At 47.2% G+C, this 25,183-nt stretch overlaps 1 protein-coding gene across 6 annotated transcripts in view; it reads right to left on the reverse strand.

Moving 5' to 3' along the window:
• DPF3 (double PHD fingers 3) overlaps nucleotides 1-25,183 on the reverse strand; it is a 279,174-nt gene that overhangs the window by 101,404 nt on the left and 152,587 nt on the right. For all 6 annotated transcript variants that reach the window (XR_010137066.1, XR_010137068.1, XR_010137067.1 and 3 more), the window contains 2 exons: nucleotides 14,910-15,037; nucleotides 6,738-6,833 (listed from right to left, as the gene is read on the reverse strand). Coding sequence is in view for 3 of the 6 variants with exons in the window: in XM_054530783.2 (XP_054386758.2) it covers nucleotides 6,738-6,833; nucleotides 14,910-15,037 (224 nt within the window). In the remaining 3 variants the exon portion in view is untranslated. The remainder of the gene's footprint in view (nucleotides 1-6,737; nucleotides 6,834-14,909; nucleotides 15,038-25,183) is intronic.

The following is a 25,183-nucleotide window of genomic DNA, read 5'->3' on the forward strand; positions in this document are numbered from 1 at the left end:
GGGGATCTACCTCCACATTGCCCCACTAGTCCACCCTAACGGGGGATCTACCTCCACACTGCCCCCGTAGTCCATCCCACGGGACTTTCAGACCATTAGACAAAGGGATGAAAGACAGGAGCCCATGGTCATAGGTTCATGCATTCACACGTTCATTCATTCATTGCCATCTACAACCCACTTACACAGCCAGTGGCAACCTAGTGCTGATCCCCTCGGGTTCACCCCATGATCGTGCTCTCCTCTGCCCATGCACATCTGATCCAGACTTTGCCCTTGCTAACCTCCACTCCTCCAAGAATCTTCCTCTTGCCACACTAAGCAGTGAAAAGAGAGCATCCGCTTAAAGTCAGACACAGGTTGAAACACCAGCTACGTGTCTTGGGCAAGTTACTTCTCTAAGTTTTAGTTTTCTCAACTGTAAAATGAGCACACCAACACCTATATAGCAGAGCTGTTGAGAGAGTTTGAGCTGAGAGTGTGTGAAACCACAGGGGACAGCACTAAGTCCACAGGAAGCACTCAACACATCATTTCCCCCCTCCTTGCCTAGGCTGATCTCTCTCCTCTGAACTCCTGTTGCCTTTGGTTAGTGCACAGTCAGGTGCCTGCTGTTTCTAATGGTATCATGGGTATTAGCATCTTCTTCCCATTTTGATTCTAAGGTCCTTGAGGGCAAAAATGGCATTCTATACTTTATTATGACCCCCTAACACTTAGCACATAGCGTGCAAAGCTCTTTTGCATATAGTAGCTCAGTTAATTCCTACAATACCCCTATAAGTTAGACCAAGTAGTGTTATGATTCCTATCTGGCCCTTGATGAAGCAGGTTCTCACCTGTCCACAGTCCCAGGGCCAGCAGAAGGAACAGGACCTAGGTCTCCAGGCTCTGTTATAGAAAGCGTTGAAGGTGACCAGCCAAAGGAAGCCAATCCTCCTTCCCCAAGAACTGCCCACCCTACTTCACTCCTCCCTACCTGTACTCCCACACTGCTGGGCCATGGCAGCCATGAGTGTACCACATGGCCCTGTCCCACTGGCCACAGTTGATTGGCTGGCTCGGGAGTAGTCACCCGATCCAAGCTGGGCTAATCAGATCCTACCTCCAAGGGGTTTGGAATTAGAAAACAGTGACCCTAGCTAGTATAGGCCACTTGAACTGAGGGCCCATACATTCAGGAGCCTTATGGGGCCACGTACACACGGAAGCAGGAAGAATGAAGGAGGGAGAAGTAGAGGCCAGAAACTACCTGGGTTCCTTACTGTTTCCAATGCTAAGTCCCTGCCATGTTCCTGCTCTTCCTGTGGTTTGGATCTTTTGCTCAAATTTGGGGCAGTGGCCTGGCAGCTTTTCAAATCCTTCCCATTTTTATTGAAACTGAAAGACCCTTGACTAAGACAGACTTGGTCCCAAGCGGAGAGCTAGATCTTCTATACCAGTTGTTCTCAAGCAGTGTGGCCCAGGAATCCTGGGGGATCCCTGAGTGTCCTTTCAGGGACTCTGCAGTGTCTGAACTATTTTCATAAGAGTCCTAAAACGTGATTTGCCTTTTTCACTCTCACGCTCTCACAGGCGTCCAGTGGAGTCTTCCAGAGGCGACATGACATGTGATGATGCTGTCACTCTGTGTGTATTCTCTAGTTTAAAATATGTTTTATTTTTCTTTTAAATCTTTTTTATTGGGCCACCTCTTAAACCACATTAGGTTCAGAGAGACTCCCTTTTTAATTTCTAAAATGGCAAATATCATTAGTGGTATGAATATTACTGGTTATAACCTGAATAACAGCCTTTGGGGGCTCTCAGCGTAAGGAATCCCTGAGATCAAAAAAATTGAGACCCACTGCTCTACACCTTTGCTATTTTTTTTTTTTTTTTTTTTTTTGAGACGGAGTCTCACTCTGTCATTTAGGCTGGAGTGCAGTGGCTCAATCTCAGCTCACTGCAACCTCCGCCTCCCAGGTTCAAGCAATTCTCCTGCCTCAGCCCCCTGAGTAGCTAGGATTACAGGTGCATGCCGGCATGCCCGGCTAATTTTTCATATTTTCAGTAGAGACGGGGTTTCACCCTGTTAGCCAGGATGGTCTCAATCTCCTGACCTCGTGATCCACCTGCCCTGGCCTCCCAAAGTGCTGGGATTACAGGCGTGAGCCACCGCGCCCGGCCTTTTTTTTTTTTTTTTTTGAGATGGGGGTCTCACTCTGTCACTAGGGGCTGGAGTGCAGTAGCACAATCACAGCTCACTGAAGCCTTGACTACTCAGGCTCCAGTGATCCTCCCACCTCAGCCTCCCAAGTAGCCGTACCCACAGGTGCATACCGCTATGCCTGGCTAATTTTTTCAAAGATGAGTTCTCACCATGTTGCCCCCAGGCTGGTCTCAAACTCCTGAGCTCAAACCATCCTCCCACCTCAGCTTTCCAAAGTGCTGGGATTACAGTTGTGAGCCACCGCACCCGTCCTACACCCTTGCTATTTAAAGTGTGGTCCTGACACCAGCAGCTCCAGCATCACTTGGGAGCTTATTAACAAGGCAGGAGCTCAGCCCCCACCCCATGGACTTACTGCATCAGAATTTGTATTTTAACAAGATCCTCAGGTGCTCCATATGCACATAAAGTTTGAGAGGCACCTGAACACCACAGTACATAAATACTTCATGATTGATTGATAATTGATTAATTGATAATACTCACATGGATGACTCACAAGAATCTCATGAATTTTAAAGAGCTTTGACTTCTTGGGCTGAAGTTACCAAAGACACAATTATTCATTGTTGGGCTCCCCTCACCACTCAGAGACTACCCATTATCAAAGTTCCAAGAGTTATTCCCTTTGCTCGCCCCCTCCTGATAATATCTAGGCAGTATGAAGCACTCAAAACTTACTGATGAAGAAACTGAGGCCCAGGGTACTTATGCAATTTGGCCACCATCACAGAGGTTACACAATTCATCCAACGTGTAGTAAATGGTAGAGCTGGAATTTGAACTTGCAGGGTCTAAGTTCAAATAAAGCAGAGCCTATTCTGTAATCCCTACCTTAGCCCTGGCCTCCTCAGTGAGCACACAAAGCACCTGGGGGCTTGTCAAAGTGCAGACTCTAATTCTCATTAATCTAGTGTGGAGTCTGGGCTTCTGCATTCCTAACGAGCTCCCAGATGATATTAATGCCACCATCCAGAGACCACACACAGAGGTGTCAAGACTTAGACTGCCTCTAGGTTCTGACAAGACAAATGGGCATAGTTGTTCTCCAGTGCCAGCAGCAGCTGGAATATACCACTTTAAAGGGTGGGCAATGAGCTGGGCATGGTGGCTCATGCCTGTAATCCCAGCACTTTGGGAGACCCAGACAAGAGGATCGCTTGAGGCCAGGAGTTCCAGATCAGCCTGAGCAACAGAGTGAGGCCCCCATTTCTAAAACATAATAATTATAAAAATAAAGGGTGGGCAAAACAGCTGAACTGAGGCTGTGAGTGCAGCAGCTTCCCACGCCCCAGCACAGGAGGCTTGCTCACAGCCTTCTGGGTCCTTTCGTGGCTCCGCGCATGGGTGACATGTCCACAATATCACTGTACAACATGGAACCATTCAGCTGCTGCTTGGCCAGTATCTGGTGGGCCCAGAGCCAGTCTAGGCTCCATCCAGCCCCCTCGCTGTGTTCAGGCCTCTCTCATCTCCCCTACAGCTGAAATATGACTTTTCTTTCTCTTTTCCATCATTCAATCATTCATTCAACAAGCTAATCATTGACTATATGCTGGGCCCTGGGCCAGGCATGAACTCAGAGGAGAAAGCACAGACCTGTGTTCAAATCTTAGCCTCTTCCTTACTAGGCTGAGTGACCTTGAACAAATTGCTTAATCCCCCTGGGAGTAATAGTACCAACTTGTGGAAATGAAAGAAGTTCTGACCAACAGAAATACAATGTGAGCCACACTCATCATTTTAAAATTTCCAGCAGCACATTTTTTTTAAAAGAGATAGCTACAATTAATTTTAATAATATATTTTATTTAACAATATATCCAAAATATGATAGTTTTATAATTTAATCAATATAAAAATTAAGAATGAGATGTTCTGCATTCCATTTTCATACTAAGTCTTCAAAATTTCCTGTGTATTTTACATTTACAGCACATTGGCATTAGGACTAGCCACGTTTTGAGGACTCAGTAGCCACATGTGGCCAGCAGCTGCCATAATGCACAATGCAGAAATAAAGATGGTAGTCTAAAGCACCTGGCACAAAGCCATCACTCTCTATGTGGTAGCTCTTGTTATACAGAGCCCATCACATTGCCTGGTTTACAGGAAGTACACAGTAAATATACATGGTTGCAGCAACTGCTGATATTTTCACAGACACCCAATTCATATCCACTGACTGCAAGCTCAATCTTCTAAATGTAGGTTGGGGAGAAGGTGTGAAGAGGACCATTTCCCACACTTGAGTCAGTTTGGTTGGGGTGAGAGAAGGAAAGGAAGTGGGTCTGGACATACACAGCTCTTTGGGAGTTCACCAAAGGCCCAGGAAGTCCAAGCTCAAAAGTATCCTTTAATAATGGAATTCGATTTTCTTTTTAATACCCTCCCCTCCATGAATGGGTCTAGGCCAGTTTATCAATGGCTGCAAAAATCATTAAGTAAAAACTTGATGAGGAACTGTATAAGGAGAGATCAGGCTGACAACACTCAAATCTGCTGATCAATTAAACACCACTCAAAGCAGAACTGGACGGGGTATGCCCCTGATGTGATACAAGAAGAACCTATCACCACCTAGGAAGGATTCTTGCCTCCCCCCAAGAAATGTTTGTACACTCATACACAAACACACACACAAACACACACACACATGCACACACCTTGAATCTAAGCAAGTTTCTAATCAAACTACCAGTTTTCAGGAAAGGCAGAGGATGGAGAAAGACATTAAATACCATCCTCCCACCACTTCTAGAATGTGAGAAGTTCCACAAGACAAACAGCCCAAATTCTTCAACAAATTAATGGCATGGAGAAAAAAAAATGTGTGTGGTGGGGTGCAATACAGAAGAGAATACAGAAGAGGTATGCTGTGGAATCCGAGAGACTTCAGTTTCAAACAAACCAACTATAAAATGGCATTTTTTGACAAAGGGGGAAATGATAAGGGACTAGATAGTAGGTATTATAACTATTATTTTATTGGGTATGATAATGATATCTGTTAAAGACACACACTGAGATATGTGTCAGTTAAATGATAAGATGTCTAGAACTTGTTTTCAAATACTCCAGAAAAAAAATCAAACAAACATAAATCAACAAAAAGTAGGAGAAAAGAAGAGACGAGCCAAGATAGCCAAAATCTTGCTAAGTGACGAGGCTGGTCCCAGCTGTACCGGAAGTGCACCATCAGAGAGCTGCCCGCCCAGCCCCTGCACAGGCTGCACAGCCCCACACTGCGACAGGCTGGAGCATCTCAGTTCAGTGTGTGCCGCACTGGCCGACGTGCAGCGGCCGCCTGGGGACTTGCTTCTAATACAGTATAAAGCCCTGCCCCAGAGCTCCTAAAGCAGAATTTCTGAGTGGGGTCCTGGAAATCTGCATTCAATAAGCTCTCTCAGTGATACTAATGTCTGCTGAGGCATGAGAACCACGAGAGTGGAGAGCCCTGCCATGATTATCATTGGCCGCAAACCCACAGAACGCCCGGGACTAAGTGCTTATCCGTAGGAGGGGTAAGAGTCCTGCCTAGAGACTAAAGGGGTGAGATTCTCAAGCCTGAGAGTCAATTCTCCAGGTGGACAGCAGCAGTTTACTTCTGGAGGTCCCCCTCCACCTGGTTATTGTCACATGCCCTTGCAGACCCCTGACGGCCACCACAGAAAGCCCCTGTGCGTGTGAACTCTAGATTCAACCTGAACGCCTGGAAGTGCCTGACCAGTCTCTTGTTTTTATTCCTTCCACCTCAGTTTCCCCTCTGCCCTTCCCCAGGCTCTGGCTTTTTCCTTGTCCCATCCCAGGACCCCTGGGATGGTCTCAAGCCTCCAGAGCTCATGCCAAATCCACTGGGAGCCACCAGCTGCAGGCCCCTGCTACCCCAGCAAACTTCTTTTTTTTTTTATGGTCATGATTATGGTTTATTTATTTTTTTTATTGTACTTTAAGTTTTAGGGTACATGTGCACAACGTGCAGATTAGTTACATATGTATACATGTGCCACGTTGGTGTGCTGCACCCATTAACTCGTAATTTAACATTAGGTATATCTCCTAATGCTATCCCTCCCCCCACCCCCCACCCCACAACAGGCCCCGGTGTGTGATGTTCCCCTTCCTGTGACCATGTACCCCAAAAGCAGGTATCCTGACTCCATCATTCTGGCGCAGCACCAGGGACAAGGCAGGAAATGTCCAGCCTTCTTTAGTAACCAAGCAGTGGTGACAACAGGCACATTTTCCTTATCTTCCACCCTCACCCTGATCCCACACTTCAGCCCTCCCCAGACCTCACCACCCACTCAGGGTGCCCCCTCTGCCTCCTCTCCTCCCTCTTGCCAGCTCTGAACTCTTCCAGGCTACAACCTGGGATCAGAGCTGTTCTGGAGTTTTCTTCTTTGAGCGTTCTCCATGTAAGACCATGGCCGTGGTCTCCATCTAGCTGCAGTGGAGATCAATCGTTGGCCAGGCACCCCAGCCTCCCTCACCTCTTTCCTCGCTCATGTCATCCCCAACTTACCCGTCCTCTAGTCCTGTTCTTTCGCTTGGGAATATCCTCTTCCAAATCCTCTTCTTCATTCCCTTCTTCTACATTTTCATCATTTTCCAAAACCCTCTGAAATGAAAAAAAAAATAGAAAAGGTGAGAAATGAAATGCAAAGGGAAAAACCATCAAAGGGTAATTTTAAGGGTGTTCTGATTTGTTGTTATTTTTTAACACAGTGAAGACGCTGCCTTTGCTTGGGCAGTTGGGCCTCTGAAATGCTGCCTGGAGTTTGAACTCTTGGCACCACCAAGGCTCTCCTAAGCCCTTGGGCCCCTTCCAGACAAGTCCTCCCAGAACACTGACCTTTTTCCATTCTTTTTGCCCAAGAAGAGTTTTCTAACAAGAGACTATGCTGGTAGGGGCCCTTTTCTATGTGGGGCCAAAATGTTTTATCAAAACTTACTTTTGTAAATGTAATGTTTCTTTTTGCTCCCAAAGGGCCACCTCAGAAATATGGAAATGTTTCTCCTTTCCCTGCCATTCTGGAACCCTGCCCTGTCTGATGAAAACAAGTAACTTCCTGTTCATCTGACCAGATTTAACACGAATGTGCTGTTCATAATAAGCCACTGCTTTTTTTTCTTTTTTTTAAGAAAAATAGACTTTCATTTAGTACCCGACTTGTCATGGAGCTTAAAGATCATGAATTTGAAATTATCTCTCTCCAGCAGCTCGCCAGTCACATTGCAACATAGAATCCAATTTCCATTTTGCAGGTGAATACGCTGAGGCTGAAAACAGTTTTGAGTGCTCCAGATCATCCAGTGAAGCCATGACCAAAGCAAGGTCAGGTTCATCGGCTCAGGGTTCCCCATTCATTTCTCAGCACAGTGGCTGAGAATTCCAAGATGTAATCTGGCATACTCTCCACGTAGGGGCCTAAGCATGTCACTCCCTTTAGAGGAGGGAAGGAGGTAGGATGTGTTCCTCTGGGTTTAAGGGAGGGATAAAAGACTGTGGCAGAGGACCCAGCCCCACAATGGGAGTAGGAAAAGAGGGAAGGGGCATGGAGCTCACTGGGCTCCATGTCAGGGGGCCCAGAGGGTTGTTTTTTTTGTTTTGTTTTGTTTTTGTTTTCCGAGATAGGGACTCACTCTATTGCTCAGGCTGGAGTGCAGTAGCACAATCACAGCTCAGTGCAGCCTCAACCTCCCAGGCCCAAGCCATCCTCCCACCTCAGCCTCCCAAGTAGCTGGGACTGCAGGCACATGCCACCATGCCTGGCTAATTTATTTTTTGTAGAGATGGGGGTCTCACTATGTTGCCCAGGCTGATCTCGAACACCTGGTCTCAAGTGATCCTCCCACCCCAGCCTCCCAAAGTGCAAGGATTACAGGCATACCATGCAGATGAGCTACCACACCTGGCCACCTGGGGGGTTCTTTAGGGGCTCTCTGTGTGATCTAGGGCAAGTCATAAATCTCTTCATGCCTCAGTTTCCCCAATTATACAATAGGAATTCCTTCATTCCATCTACAAAGATTTATCTAGTGCTGACTACATGGCAGGCTCCATGCTAGGCAAGCTGCAAAATGGCTACAGTCCCAGCCCCAAATGGACTTTCCAGTCTAGGGAAGGGAGGACAGATTTAAACAATGTGCATATGTCACCATATAATTACAACTCTTCTCAAAACAGTGGTAGGCAAGTTCAAAGTGCTATGAGAGGGTGTTAGGAGGGAGTTTTCCCTAATCCGAGGGCCAGGGGAGGCCTACATGAGAACATGAGCTGAGAAGTTGAGATGTGGAAGATGAGCAAAGACTGGCCTTGTGAATGAGGACAGAGGGGAGGGAGGGAAAAGGTTCTAGGCAGAGGAAACAGCATATGCAAACTCCCTGAGGCAGGGAGAGGAACACGGCTTGTCCAGGGAGCAGAAAGGCCAGTGTGACCAGTGCTTAGTGGCTCAAGGGAGATGGCATAAGATGGAGCTAGTAAGCGGAACAAGTACCATATTACACAGGGTAACCCCATCTCCTCTTCCTTGTGGTGATGGGTCAAATATCACAAATATGTTGAGAAGGCTGAGACAGCGGCACCCATTGCACTGTCGTCTGATAACCATTGCTGTTTAAGTCGCCTCCTGGATGACACCTCTGGCCTGTCCTCAAAGCAGGAAGCCCAGGGGTGAGCCACCAGGCAGTGATCTTCCACCACTGCCCCTGGCTAGAATGTTCTGCTCTAAATCACAGGGATCAGGACACTTCTAGTCACCCAATCCACCCAAAGAACTCAAAACAGGTCTAGTAAATTCTTTGACTTCTCTACTAGGTTTATTTGGGAATCCACCAGCTGACAGCACTTAACGGGTCTCTGGGCCAGCCTTAACCATCTAACAGAGAAAAAGCATCGTCTGCTGGACATGACCTCTGGCCCAAAACTAGGAAATGTCAGCCCCCATTCACAGAATAAGTCTTTAGAGTTCCTGACCTGTAGGTGGGAACACTAGCAAAAGCCGACCGAGACAGTGACAAGTCAAATGCTCTGCAGCCTTTGGGGCAAAGACATAGTATAAATATAAGGTCTGGTTATGACTGTTGTTGCTGTTCGTAGAACCATCTTGCAAACTTTCCAGGTCTGGAAGTCACTTAATCATGGTAAGTTCCAAGTGCCTCGCATTTAAAGGTCATTGCCTTTGGCATCTCAGTACAACTCCAACTCTCATTTTTCATTATAAGGGTATTTATTACCCGCAATATGGACTCTGGGTTGGAAGGTGAAAGACTGGTAGAGGCAGCTGAGCTAGTCCCCAGAGTGTCACATGGCCTCCATGTCTGGGAGTAAACTGACTTCTCTTCTCCCTGAGGCTCCATCCTCCCTCTGCCCATCAGCTTCCCTGTGACTCTAAAGCCTCTGTCTATGCCCCAGGCCTCAGATGTTGATGGCGGCGGACCCAGTGTGTCTGCATTTCCTGTGATGTGGCCCTGACACCAGAAGCCTCTCGACATAATTCAGGAGGAGCCAGGAGTTTCTAACAAACAAAGCTTGTTTCAGAGCTCAGGAAGCAGAGGGGGAGTCCTGTATCAGGAGTCGCGGATGGGGGCGGGGTGTCCAACTACAAAGTCAGCTGACCCCCCTGTAACAGACATGCATTCCTTGTCCAAGGACATTATCTGGAAAATAAACACATTTTAAAATAACTTTTCTCCCTGTTACTCTAAACAGTCTTTATGGTGATAACAGCGGTTTGTGGTTGTGTTTAAAAAAAAAAAAAAAAATGCTTTTTAAAGACTACATTATCTCTGGCCTGGAATACTGCAAAAATCTCCTGATTTCCCTCCTTCCGTTGCTGGCCCCGCATCCAATCTCCTCTCCATGCAGCAGGCAACAGGATCTTTATGAAATACAAATTCACAGCCCTGATCAAAATCTTCCAAATGGCTTCCTTCTTTGTATCACATGGAACCAAAAGCCACTTCCCTGTCCTGTGGGAACTAGGTGGTCTGGTCTCAGCCCACCTGTCGAACTCCTGGGCTCCTTTTTCCCTGGCACAATACTCCGGCCACACAGGTCTTCTGTTCTCTCAACAAAACAAGCTCTGACCTGTCTTGGGGCCATCACACCCACTGCTCCTCTGCCCAGAAAGCTCTTCCCCAGGACCATCACTTTCCTGACTCTTCTCATCCCATAGGGTTGAGGTTAAATCCCTCAACTTGACCAGGCACGGTGGCTCACGCCTGTAATCACAGCACTTTGGGAGGCCGAGGCAGGCAGATCATGAGGTTAGGAGTTCGAGACCAGCCTGGCCAATATGGTGAAACCCCATTTCTACTAAAAACACAAAAAATAGTTGGGCGTGGTGGTGGGCACCTGTAATCCCAGCTACTCAGGAGGCTGAGGCAGGAGAATCGTTTGAACCTGGGAGGAGGAGGTTGCAGTCAGCTGAGATCGCACCATTGCACTCCAGCCTGGGTGATAAGGCGAGACTCCATCTCAAAAAAAAAAAAAAAAAATCCCTCATCTTCCTCAGGAACTCTACTCTGATACTGAATCTTCATACTGTTTGTTCTCATGGATTTTATCCTAAAATGCAATTATTTTATTTGTTTCCTGCCTGTGTGTCACATTCAAATATGAGTGGAGAGGACAGGTCTCTCTTGGTCTCTGTGTCCCTAGCACCCAGCACAGTGCCTGCACAGAGGAAGCCCTCGTGAAACTTTGGTCAAATGAATGAATGAATGAAAAAGCATAATCCATTTGCTACATGTGTATTTTAATAATGCAAAGTCGATAAAAACACGTAAACTCATTTGACTTATGGTCCTGGCTTTGTCTTCTAGCACAGTAGACAGCAGACCCATGCGCTGCACTCAGCAGACCTTCAGTTTACATCGGAGATGATGGTGACGTGATGACGACAATACAGCACCAGCCCAGTGCTGCATGAGAAGAACTCAAGCCCACCACCAGCTTTAAAGGGAAAGGGACCCACATCCCCAGAGCATCAAGGCTCTGGGCAGTGGCTCTGCCCCATTCATTGATTCTGTCAAATGACATGAACTGAGCAAAAAAAATACTCTAGCAAGTAACACAGAGATGACAGACCTTGACTTCAAAATCTGAAAGTCACATACACACACACAAGGAAGAAAGCAGTAGGTGGCTTCAACACCAAAGGCAAGAAGAGATCCCTCTGGCTGGAGCGGAGACCAAGAAAGGCTTAATGGGGAAGGTGGCACTGGGGCTGAGTCTAAAACATGAGTGAGATTTGTACACATGGAGATAGAAGAAAACCCATGCCAGATAAAGGGCACAGCAGGACCAATGGCATGGAGGGAAGAAGGCTGAAGAACAGAGCAGGGAAAGGAGTAGTGGAAAATAAGCCTGAAAACCAGGTTAGGAATGGAGAGGACAGGCCCAGGAAGGTCACGCTCATCCTTTTCGATTTATTTAGTGGGAAACAACAGTTTTTTAGCAGAGTTTTGCTCTAGAACAAAAGGTCAGCTAGCAAAGTAGGACATGTCAGAGAGGGGAAGAACTGGGGATAGGGCGATTCCTGGAATCTGTTCCCTCATGTGTCCATTCAACAAATATTTATGTTGCACCTGGTAAGCACCAAGCACTGTTTGGGTGCTTGCGAGATATTAGCGAGCAGAACTGGCAACGGATCCTGCCCTCAAGGAGTTTACATTCTACTGGAAGAAAACAGACAATAAACAATAACATAATAAGTAAGTAAATTAGAAAGTACATTAGATGATGATAAGAGTGATGGAAAAGAACGAGAAAAGCAGAGTGGAATCGGGAGGCAGGGGCAGGCAGGGCAAAGGTGTGGAATGAAGTACGGCACGGTCAGGGACATCATTGAGAGAAGAGGAAGGCCGGGCACCGTGGCTCATGCCTGTAATCCCAGCACTTTGGGAGGCCGAAGTGGGCGGATCACCTGCAGTTAGGAGTTCGAGACCAGCCTGGCCAACATGGTGAATCCTCGTCTCTACTAAAAATACAAAAATCAGCCAGAGGTAGTGGTGCGCACCTGTAATCCCAGCTACTGAGGAGGCTAAGGCAGGAGAATCGCTTGAACCCAGGAGGCAGAGGTTGCAGCAAGCCAAGATTGCACCACTTCACTCCAGCCTGGGCGACACAGCGAGACTCTGTCTCAAAAATAAATAAATAAATAAATAAATAATAAAAAATAAAAATTAAAAAATGAAGAAGGTGAGGGTGAGAGGCAAGTGGACATCTGGGGAAACGGCCAGGGCAAAGGCCTGAGAGCTGGGACAGGCCTGGTGTGTTCTGGGAGGAACAGAAGGAGATTGTTGTGCGTGGAGTAGAGTGGGTGAGGAAAAGGGGAAGAGTGGAGTCAGAGAGGGGTGAGAAGGCCCTGAATTTCACTCTCAGATAGCAGGGGCAGTAGCGGGTTCTGAGCACAGGAATGATAGGAATAGACTTAAATTTTAAAAAGCTCCCTCTCCTGTGGTGTATCTAGACAACAGAATATTATTCAGCATTAAAAAGAAATGAGCTATCTGGCCATGAAAAGACATGAAGGAACCTTAAATGAACATTACCAAGTCAGAGAAGCCAATCTGAAAAGGCGACATACTGTGAGTCCAAGTATATGACATCCTGGCAGAGGCAAAACTATGGAGACAAGGAAACAGCCAGTGGTTGCCAGGCATTAGGACGGAGGGAAGGATGAACAGGCGGAGCTCAGAGGATTTTTAGGGCAGTGAAACTTCTGTATGATACCGTTAAGAGTGGACAGATGCCATTACACATTTGTTCAAACCCAAAGAATGCACAACGCCAAGTGTGAACCGTCATGCAGACTTTGAACACTGGGTGATAATGATGAGTCAGTGCAGCTCATCTATTATAGCAAACGCACCACTCTAGTGGAGGATGTTGATCACGGGGGAGGCTATACCAAGGGTATATGGGAAATCTCTGTACCGTCCTCTTCATTTTGCTGTGAACCTAAAACTGCTGTTAAAAAATAATTTTTTTTAAAGACTGCCTCTCAAGCATTATCAGGGAGACCACTGAGAAGACAACCGCAGCAGTTCACACAAAAGATGAGAGCAGCTTGGGCCAGGGTAGCAGGGGTGGGTGCAGGGAGAGGGGATGTGGGAGAACTGGGCTTATGTTGAAGGCACAGTCGACAAGGCTCCTGATGAACAGGATGTCAGGTGTGAGAGACAAGCAGGAGTCAAAGATGACCCCAAGGTCCTTAGACAAATAAAGGTGACAGTTAATGAGGATCTTCACTAGGGCTGCAGCTCGTGGAAAGGAGAGGAGGGAACAAACACAAGCCATGTTGTGGCAACTCAATGGAAAAGATTTGACAATTCATCTTAACACAGGAATGGCAGAGAAGAAGGCCAAATTCTGTGATTCATTCAATGCCTTTATCAAGACTCAACTCTACCCAGCTTGGGAAAGGCCCCGGGGACACTGGTGAGCATGACCGCATCGGCCCTGGCTTGATGGAACTTACCAAGCCAATCAGCAGTGTATTATTCCATTATTATTAATTTAATTGTAGTTTTAATAAATTAATAAATTTATTGAATATTAAATATGCACAATAGGTATAGAATAAAATATAAACATTTAATATGTAATATAAATTTAATAGAAATACAATTTAATTTTAATAATTTAATATTTAACTACCAATGCTATTATTTCATAATAGGATTAATTCATATTACACTACTCAATGGCAAACATTGTATTAGACAATGAGGATTCCAGACAAATAACAAATAAGAGATGGTAGGTGTGAAGTCAGGTGCAGTGACTCACACCTGTAATCCCAGCATTTTGGGAGGCTGAGGCAGGCGATCGCTTGAGGTCAGGAGTTCGAGACCAGCCTGGCCAATATGGTGAAACCCCATCTCTACTAAAAATACAAAAAAACAGCCAGATGGTGGCACATGCCTGTAATCCCAGCTACTCGGGAGGCTGAGACACAAGAATCACTTGAACCCAGGAGGCAGAGTTGGCAGTGAGCCGAGATCGAGATCACGCCACTGCACTCCAGCCTGGGTGACAGAGCGAGACTCTGTCTCAAAAAAAAAAAAGAAAAGAAAAAGAAAAAGAAATGGTAGGTGTGCACCATTATAATCCTATTCAGTGAGAGCTTTAGAAGTGGCATGGATAGAGGGTAGTGGACCCATGGGGACAGAGCAGCCATCCGCCTGAAGGGTGAGGACTGCATGGGCTTGAGGGATGGCTGGGCACTGCTGGGAAAGGGAGTGTGCAGTCGTGGGGACCGGTGAGGCTGGGTGTGAGGGTAGGGGGTGGGCAAGCCGGACTCATATGGCCCTAGTTGGAGAAGACATTTCAAGCCTAGACGATGGACTCTTGGTTCCATGGGAACAAGGATTCAGACTGTTTTGTCCACCCTGTGTCCCTGGGACCCCGCACAGTCCCTGTGTTCACTAGGCTCAACAAATTCACTTTGAATAGACAGACAGAAGAGAGGGAAGGGAACCGAGGTGAAGGCAAAAATGACTCCTTCGGAAGATGGGTTAAGTCAGAAAAGAATTTGGGAGCTTCCTGGCCACCATAGAAACGACGCAGTCTGAGACTGAGCCCCGGCCCTTGAGGGAAGGATCTGGAGCCAAGCCGGTGCTGGAGTTCTGGAAACGCTATGGTGACAGGAACACTCTGTGGGGTCCCGAGCAGGTGTGGGAATACCTGTATTTCCTGGATGCTTTCCTCCTCTCTGGCATCCACCTTCTTCTCAACCCCCTCGCCACGGAGCAAGGCTTCCAGCGTGGTGCTTTCTGAGGTGAACCCATCCTTCTTCAGGGGAAGCTCCACTTCTGAAAAACAAAGATAGAAAGGCAGGTCAGGCCACTAGAAGCAGGCAGGGCAGGAGGGACAGTCCTGGAGGACACGCAGGGCCCAGGGCTCCTGAGGAGGACTCGGGGCCTGTGCTCTCTCCTCCTGGAAGCAGAGGAACACTGGAGCCCTGTCCAGCTTTTCCATCTCCATTTCATAATCCAGAGACAGATTCCAACCATGCCCACACCCCCAGAGGAAGCTGAGCCAGAGCAGAAAGGGTGCGGGGTGGATGTGGGCTCACACAGCCATGCTTCTGCCTCTCCAGCCATGACATCAGACAAGGCAGGCGTCGGGAGCCTGGAGCCCTTACTGCAGCCGCAAAGTGAGGATAGCAATGCCCAACTCCACAGGTGGTTTTGTAAGGGGAAATGTGTTCATTTGCATTAAAGTGTTTTGAAAACTCAAGCAATGCACAATGCTGGCAACCAAGTATGCTCATTACCTCCTATCCCAGCTCTTGTCTGTCAACCCCATGACCTCCTCATGGCCATGCTGACTGCCCAGCTCTGGTTTCCTCCATGAAAAGCTAGTTCAGCCTCAGAAAGGCTGTTCTCTTCAACCCAGGGGGAAGTGAGAGCCTCAAAAGCCACGGGAAGAGGAGTGAGGGCGAATGCCTCACAGGCCCCGGATGAGCAGAGTGGCCACTGCACAGCCACGCCACGACCTTTTTTTCTGAAGATATCAGGAGTTTGATCAGCTACCTGGGGCTTGAGAAGAGAAGCCCTGGGGTTGCCAGCAGAGAAGTGGCAACCCGAGCCAGCCCTGCCCAGAAGAGACACCAGAGAAAAGCTGAACCCCTTCCTCCAGGTGTCCCAAACTCCTGACCTGACAGAGGGTTGGTGTGTTTCTTTCTTTTCTTTTCTTTCTTTCCTTCCCTCCCTCCCTCCCTCCCTCCTTTCTTTCCATTCTTTCTTTCCTTTCTTTCTCCCTCCCTTCTTTCTTTCTTTTTCTTTCTTTCTTTCTCTCTCTTTCTTTCTTTCTCTTTTAGACACAGGGTCTTACTTTATCACCCAGGCTGGAGTGCAGTGGCACTATCATAGCTCACTGCAGCCTCAAACTTCTGGCCTCAAGCAATCCATCTGCCTCTGCCTCCCAAAGCACTGGGGTTACAGGCATGAGCCACCATCCCCTGCTGTTTTTTTAATTAAAGATGCAAACCTAAGGTACAGGTGATCATTCTGATTTACTAAAATATTTCTTCAACCTCTCCTCTGATCCTGGACCTCATACCCCCACACTGCCACAGTTTGATATGTGGTCCCTACCATTGCACCAGGTAAGCTGGGGGCAGGAACTATGATGCAGTGGTGCCCTAGAAAACAGGAGAGATGAATGGCCTGCTCTTATGGGGATATTGAGAGTTTAGTGTAGGGACTATTTACAGAGATGGGGAGAGGTGATTAAGGGATCCAACAAGGTAGGTTAAAGCATCCCAGGTGGGTTTTGCGCAGGGGTAAGGGTGGGGAGGGGCCATTACCGCTGCTGCTATTTTCGGAGGGACAGAGGGAGAGTGCTTGCAAGAACCTGGAGATAGCACCATTAGCAGAGCCCCAGGACAGGAGCTGTGGCTTGCAGAGGCCAGGAACCAGAGAAGAAACAGTCCAACCACTCTCTCCATCCATCCTCCATCAGCCTGCTGCGTCCTCTCCCAAGGGCCAACCTTAAACAGAAGCAAGAGGGGAAGGGAGCCCCCTTCACACAGCCTACCAAGGTCCGAGCAGGGTGAAGACGGAAAAGCATGGATCTGGAGGAGCAAATGGAAAGAGCCTGACCATCGAGCCTGCTCCACTGGGCTCTGTCCTGACTCCAACAGAACCCTACCTGCACTTTCCACTTCCTCCACCAGAAACAGAGGGAGTCTGACCAATCCACAAGGAAGGGGCACGTGGGCATCTATTAAAACTGAACAAATGCACACCTGTGGGTGACCGGCCCCCAGAAAAAGAAGGTGGGAAGGAGAAACAGCATCTAAAATCTCTTGAGAAACAAAGTCTTTGGGATTTTTCTTACCAAAAAAGGAGAGCAAAGGATCCACTTCCCATCAAGGAGCGCTACCACGAAATCAGCCACCTCTGAATCCATCTATCCATTCAACAAATATTTACTGAGTACCTGCCATATGACCACCACTGTGCTGGGACTAGGGACACAGGAGGTGAACCAAATAAAGACAGGCCCTGCCTTTAGGAGGCTTACAGTCCAAAGAGACAGATATTAAACACTAAATACAAAATCAAAATGCAATTACGAATTGTCATAAGTGCTATGGAGGAAAACGACAGAATGAAATGTGAAAGAATATAGGTAAGGGGGTCTACCTTAGATCAGGGAGTCAGGGAAGGCCTGTATGATGAAGTTACATTTAAGGCGAGTGTCAGACAAACAGCCAACTGTCTGCTTTAATGAGTTCATGGAGTACATCTCCACAGCCTGCTCTGATGACGTATTACTCTTTCTCCCAAGTCAGAAAAGTCTTCCAAATGTCTAATCTAAAGCAATTAGCGTGTGTTGCCTCATGTCCTGCCCTCAGTCAAAAGAGAACAGCTGGTCACAATCCCTCAAACTTATAATAATCATATATACATAGAGTTGAAGTTCATATTTGAGTATCCCCCTTAGCCTTCGCAGCACTAAATAAATCCTATTTATTAGTGTTATTTCCCAAAATGGTACAGCATTTTAGAGCTAGAAAAGACCTTATAGATCATCTAATTCAATCATCTCATTTTGTAGACCCAGAAAAGTTAAGTAACCACCAAAAGCCACACAGCAGGATGAGAATGCAGCTGAATGAGCTTTCCGAGTTGCCACTGAAATCATGACAAGGGCCCCCTCTCATTGTATTCTTATTAGTGGTTGACAGGCTCAGGCTGAGCCCTGACTGAGCTTTGGTACATCCGTGTATGTACATGCAGAGGGCTTGGCAAGCAGCAAACATTCAAAACTTAGTGGCTGTTACTGCTACGTATCAATCCCCACTACACCCAAGAGCACAGTTATTAACCCATTTTACAGATGAGGGCAGTGCAGCTTATAGAGGTTGAGAACTTGCTTGATATCACACAGCTGGTAAGGGGCAAAGCCCAGCCTTGAACTCAGTCTGCCTCCAGACCCAGTCACCTAATTAGGCTGCATGGACTCCACCCTGTCTCTCTGTGGTCCTTCCTTGAAAAGTCTTTTTCCAAACCTTTATGCATTTTCATTGCATTCTGAGACTCACTCCATAGTTTTCATATTTCAGGATAAAAGGCAGATCCTTAGCTGAGGATGAGGGCAGGTTTATGTCATGGCTTTGGGTTCTGCTCTATACGATCATCCCCATGCAATGTTCACCATTCTGCAACAGTATCTACCCACTATAGAATGCTCCATCAATAGTGAACTTCCCCCTCCTTCCTTCTCCCACTCCTCCTTCCTCCTCTGCTAAATATGCCTCCATCCTGCTTTCCGGTAATTGAATCTACTCTCTTGGTCCTCTTTAACCAAACTTTACCAGATAGGCACAGTAGAAGAATCAAGAGGGAAAACAGAACCAAATGGCAAAAGTGAAATGGAAAAAGCAAGAAGGGATTTCCAATAGCATCGAGAGTCCAATCCCTTAAACAGGAAAGTGAAGCACAGAAAGATACAGAGATTCTCCCAGGGTCACAGAGACATTTAGTGGCATCTTGCTTCCCTAATTACCACAATAGTTGATTTGCTCCCATAGATTCTGCCTTCAGACAGCCCTGGAGTCATACCCTAGCCTTGCCATGTATTAGTAAAGGGACCATGGGCTAGCTACGTAACCTAAGCCTCCGTTTCCATATGTGTTAAATGGGTGTGGTCATAGTATCCATTTCACAGTGTTGGCAATCAAACATGATAATGCGCTACATAAAGAAACTCAAAGAATCCACACACAAAAAAAACTAGTGTGATAAATAGGGTAGAAGATGAGGCTTATCAACTTTTGTTTTATTCTATTCAAAACTTAGATTCAAAATTAGATCATATATGTAAAGAATCTACAACATTGTAAGTATCCTAAAAATGCTAGATGTTATTCCCTAAGTTTGAATAGTTTTGATTTCAATGGTACAGCTGCACTGTCCAACAGAAATGTAATATGGGCCACTTATGTAATTTTTAACTTACTAGTAGTCACATGTAGAAAAAGGAAGAAAGTCAGGTGTCATTAATTTTAATAAGATATTTTAACCGATCTGGTATTTCTAAAACATTACCATTCAACATGAAATCAACATAAAAATATGGATGCAAAATTTTACATTCTTTTATCTGCATTGTCTTCAAAGTCTGGTGGGTATTTTCCACTTAGAGTGTATCTCAATTCAGACTAGCCACATTTCGAGAGCTCCACAGCCACAGGTGGCTACCAGCTACCATAATGGACAGTGCAGGTTTGCAGCATTAAAAGTAACATTAACTATGACTTTGCTTCCAAAAAATGGAAAGAATTTTACTGTGGTTCTTAATGTTGCCCACGTAATAGCTGCCGAGTGCCATTCCAAGAGCAGAGTTCTAGCGGATCACTGCAAACCCTGGTTGCAAAGCATGATGGGTAAGGCCTGCAAGGTCAGAGTGAAAGGGTAGCCATCCCTCTCTACAAACAAACACAGGGTGCACTCTGCCTCCTGACCACAGGAGGTCCCAGAGTGAAGGAGGAAGAAAGGTAACAGGTCCAAGCCCTTGCATAATGTATGTCCTAGACACACTTCTATTGAGCCCTTAGGGATTTCATTTATCCAATTTTATTTGAATATGGCCCATCTGGATATAGGATTTAATAATTCTTTGAAAGTGTACTCATTTTGAACCTCACACAAACTTGGGGCCCACATAACCCGACAGGAGCCATTGAACCTTTAACATTAAAAGAAAATGGTCCAAAACACACACATAATTCATCTTTAAATTAGCCTGATTTTATACACATGGATATAAACCCATGGATCGTTACTCTCCCCAGAGCGGCAGCAGCTGTCACCCAAGCCAGCCGCCTCCCTGGGCCCCCGTAAGCAGCTCTGCCTCTACTTCTAATTGGGAACAGAGATACTCCTTGGGTGACTTCCAGCACGATCCATCACACCAGAGACAGCTTCTGTGCAAACCGAAGCAAATCGGTTTCTAAATAAGAAAAAACCTCCTAGACAAACAAGGATTGAAGCATAGAAAGTCTTTTAAAAACAACTAAAAAAAGCACAAATAAAAGCAAAAAAAAAAAAACAGAAATTTCCAGCAAAAAGCAATGGCTTCTTCTCTTTAGGGCTACAGACAGGGCAGCCATCCTCTTGGGTGCAGATCAAAGCCACAAGCTTTTGACATAGGTGCCCCAAGCCTGCCACCCAACGCACTGAAAGCAAAGCTTCCACTGGGTTGTTGGAGCCACCGAGCTCATTAACAGGATGCAGGCGAGATGAGTCTGAAAGTGCAACATGGGAGCACAGTGAGTAATTAAATCCCAGGTCATTTAAAAATGCAAACGCCACGAATGTCATGAGCTCCCCAAGCCTCTGACTCCTTCTCCTTCGTTATTTGGCTCAGGATGGAGGACTGGAAACCTGCAAGTCGTATATGGATTATAATAAAATATGCCATATAGAAAACAGATTAAGACAGTTCTTCTTTGGGGAAATACACAAGGAGAGGAGCTGTCTGTTAGCTGTCGAGTTTGCAAGAGATACCATCTTTTGGGAGGCAGTGTGCTCTGCCAACAGACAGACTGCCCCAAGGGAAATTGTGGTGAAACACCCCGACAAGGCGCATCCATCCGTCCATCCATCATGGGCTCTCTCTGACGCAGGGGCCTGGAGATAGAGTTATGGTGCAAAAGGGAGGGAGAAATTCCACAGACAATGGCAAAGAATCCTCCTGCTAGATCATGAGTGCTCAATTTTTTTTTTTTAGCTGCCTCTAGTTTTTCTTTAAAAATACAAACGTGCAGTTTTCTCGTCTGGGTGCTTATTATTTTGAGGAGTTAAGCTCACCATATTTCCTTGGATTTATACATCAACTTACACGAAGGAGAAAGGAGCTTAAGAATCATTATTTCATTTATCCCCATCAGACTGTCAGACTCATGAGGAGGGAGAAGGGAGGGAGGTATTGTTATCTCTCACCTCACAGGGGAAGAGACTGGGGAGGGGGATCAGAGACCTGATTTCCTAAGATGGTGGCAGGCCCAGGGATCCATCTGCTCATTCCCTAGGGGTGCCACTTTCTTGGCTGCCTTTGACTCCCTGTTTTGTGACTCATAAAGCTCAAAATAGATAAGGTTCACATTGAGGACCCATCACCCAGGCTGCACCCTGCAGGCCCTGTTACCACTTGCTTTAGAATCTCAGGATATCCATACAACAGGAGGACTCATCCCTCCCCCGTATGGCCTCTGCTGCACCTACCCTCTCACCCCTAAGTAGACACGCCAGGATGGGTTCCAGCATCCAGATATCAGGACCACAGATAAGCATTCCCCCACCACGAGATACAGAAAAACACCCACACTGCCCAAGGAAGCTCACCACTGAGCTTCCAGCAGACCAGGTAAATGCAGCTACCAGGAGGGTGAGACGGGGAGGGTGGTGGGAGTGGACAGAGTGCGGGCAGCATTTCCAAAGGCAAGACTGGGGAATCAGGAGAGGCTGGTCAGATGGTACAGAGTGTCAGTTAGACAGGATGAATATGTTCTGGAGATCTGTTGTACAGCATGGTGACTCCAGTTATTAGTAATGAAAATTGCTAAGAGAGTCGATCTTAAATGTTCTCATGCACACACAAAAAATGACAAGAATGTGGAATGATAGATACATTAACTAGCTTCATTTAGTCATTTCACAATGTATGCATATATTTAAACATCACACTGTATGCCATAAATATATATAACTTTTATTTGTCAATTATGCCTTAATAAAGCTTGGAGGGAATAAAAAAGTAAATAATAAATAAAAATGCAGGCTGGGAGCAGTGGTTCACGCCTATAATCCCAATATTTTGGGAGGCAAGGTGGGTGGATAACTTGAGGTCAGGAGTTTGAGACCAGCCTGGCCTACGTGGTGAAATCCCATTTCTACCAAAAAACACAAAAATTAGCCATGCGGGATCGTATGCACCTGTAGTCCCAGCGACTCGAGAGGCTAAGGTGAGAGAATCAATTGAACCTGGAAGGGGGAAGTTGCAGTGAGCCAAGATCATGCCACTGCGCTCCAGCCTAGGTGACAGGGTGAGACTCTGTCTCAAAAAACAAAAAAAAACAAAAAACAAAAAAAAAATGCATAGTTCAAAGAAATACAGACAACCGGAAAGTGCAAAAAGCTGCTCTGGGGTGAACTCTCAGCTCCATTACCCTAAAGCACACACTTGACCCTGATCTCGTTATCTGTAAAACTGGGAGAACAAAACCCACTCCCCACTAATGTTATGGGGCCAAAGGAGATAATACATATGAAGTGTCTGGCACAGGTGAGATGCTCAATAAGTATGAGCTCCCTTCTTTCCACCTCCTACAGTTTCCCTCTCCTTGTGCTTTTCAGCAAAAAAAACCCTCACCTTTCTGACCCTCTAAGACCACCAGATGTGGTGAGTGAGGCACAGCTAACCCCACCATGGGCATGAGCCCAGGGAGGATGGAAACAAACGGAATCTGAGGCAGGTAAGAGGATGGAAGAGGCCGAGAATGAGATGCAGCTGGAAAGCAGACGCTGGTGCTGCTCCAAGTCCAGGGTGGCCATTGCTCCTGCAGCTTCGGGGGGAAAAATCATGGCAGAGCCACAGTGGAAGATACCCTGCTTTATCCCTTCATTTGGCAAGTAATTATCAAGCACCTACTATGTATCGACTCTGTTCTAGGTGCTGGGGCAATGACACTGAAGAAAAGAGACAAAAATCTCGGCCCTCATAGAATTTATATTCTAGCAGGAGAGAAACAATACATGAAGCAAACAAGTGAAACCTTCAGTGTGACAGATGGTAATCAGTGCTTTGGAGGAAAAACAGAGCCAAGGAGGAGAAGTTGGAGCGTCAGGATGATGGGAGGAGGGTTACACTTTTAAATGTGGCCAGGAAAGTGCAAGCCTGAAGGAAGAGAGGGAGGGGACTACGCTGACATCCAGGCAAAGACGTTCCAGGCAAAGGGGCCTTCAGCACAAAAGCTCTGAAGCCGGCCCATCTGCCTGGAGCAGGGTGAGCCGGGGGATGGTAGGAGACCAGCTTGGGGAGCTACAGGGGCACTGAAGGTCATGTAGGCACCTGCAAGAATGTTAGCGTCCACCCCAAGTGCAATGGCAAGCCGCTGGAGGTGTTGAACAAAGCATGATATAATGATGCCTACATGTTAACAGAATCACTCTGAGAATAAGTGAAGGGGGTCGGAGCAGATGTGGGGTGACTAGTGAGGAGTTACTGCAAAATGTATGGAGCCTCTTAATGAGTCTGGTGCTTGGGGAGGGAGCTATGCACGATATGGACAGAGCTCTGTCCTCATGGTACTTACATTGTGGTTCTCAGATGTGTCCTGGGGGCAGTAAGCACTGGGGAGCAGTCCCCTGAGGAGGGGGCTTCTCCACCAGTGAACCAGGAGAGGAGGGGGCTTCCCCACCAGTGAACCAGGAGAGGAGGGGGCTTCCCCACCGGTGAACCAGGAGAGGAGGGGGCTTCCCCACCAGTGAACCAGGATGGAGGCCAAGTGGAGAGGCCGGTGTCAATGCAAAGGGGGCAAAGGTGTGAAGCCATACCAGGGTGAGTCCACGGAGGAATGGTTCTTCAAGAAGAAAGTGGACCAGCCTAGGCCAAGGGCAGAGAAAAAGATCCAGCCACATGGGCCTGGCCTGGCGTACCATGGTTTAACAGATGTAGTAAAAGCAGAGAGGAGGCCTTCCCAGTTCATCTCTGTGCCCTGGGCCATGGGTGCCTCGGGGCTGAGTTCTGGGACACAGGAGTGAGGTCCTGCAAGCTGTGGTTCTGGTGAAGGTGGGTCCCACGGCCAAGTTCTAGGTCATCTATAGACTGGGGCCTTTTAAAAGGCTATAAGACAGAGCTGGGCATGATAGCGCATGCCGGAATTCCCAGCTACTCAGGAGGCTGAGGCAGGAGGAGGATCACTTGAACATAGGAGTTCAAATATAGCCTAAGGAACACAGCAAGGCCCATCTCTAAAAATAAATAAATACAACAAAATGAATAGACTCTAAGGCAGAATGAGTTGCCATTCTGGGCCAGATGGCACACACTTTTCCAGTGGGGCAGCGAGCTGTCTGCAGCAAATTCATTGTCTGTGCTGGGGACGGGAACTGTGTTGCGGAGACCCACCCAGCAGTGCAGTGTGGAGGTGGAATCACAGTGCCTCCTCACACTTGCCAAGTCCTCCACCCTCCATCCCACATGCCTCTCAGAATAACCCCGAAAACCACCACGACCCACATCTCACAGATGAAGGACTGAGACAGGAGTGGTTAGGAAATTGTCCAAAATCACAAAGCCAGTGGCTGGAAGGATCTAGACTTGAACCTAGGCCTGTGATCCCTGTTTGGTGCCTCTCCTCTTGCAGAACAAGGATATTTGGACAGGGAAGACCCCTACAACCCAAAACCAAACAGCCAAGATGGCAACACTTGGGCCCCCCAGGCCAGGCTGGGAACCACAAGGGAAGCCAAGCTCAGCGGCCCCAGGCTTCTCCTCTCTGGTGGAGCCTCCCTCATCTGTGAAGCGAAGATTATGAGAGCTAAGTCATGTTCTCCAAGGTTAAGATCAAACACCAAACATGTCTCTTTCCCTCATCCCTTTAGAAATCTTTACGGCCCATGTACTATGTGCCAAGCCTCATGCTGGGTGCTAGGGATACAGTTGAAGAAACAGATGGGCCCTCACCGTCAAGGTGTCCACCTCCCCGTGGGCAGAGGTACAGGTGAGCAGGTGATGGCATAACTGGGTGATCCCTCAGACTCACAACTCATGCTCTACACGTGGCTCTGCCAGGTCCCACTGCAAAACATGACCGTGGACACTCGGCAGCAGCCGTGCCACTGCCCTGCCCACTGCCTGCTGCCAGCCCACCTCCTCGGCCAGCCCAAGCTCCCAGAGCCCTGCAGAACACCAGCAGAGCTGGGGAACATGAGCAGAGCTGA

This window comes from Pongo abelii, chromosome 15 (genome assembly GCF_028885655.2).
Source record: "Pongo abelii isolate AG06213 chromosome 15, NHGRI_mPonAbe1-v2.0_pri, whole genome shotgun sequence".
Lineage (NCBI taxonomy): Eukaryota > Metazoa > Chordata > Mammalia > Primates > Hominidae > Pongo > Pongo abelii.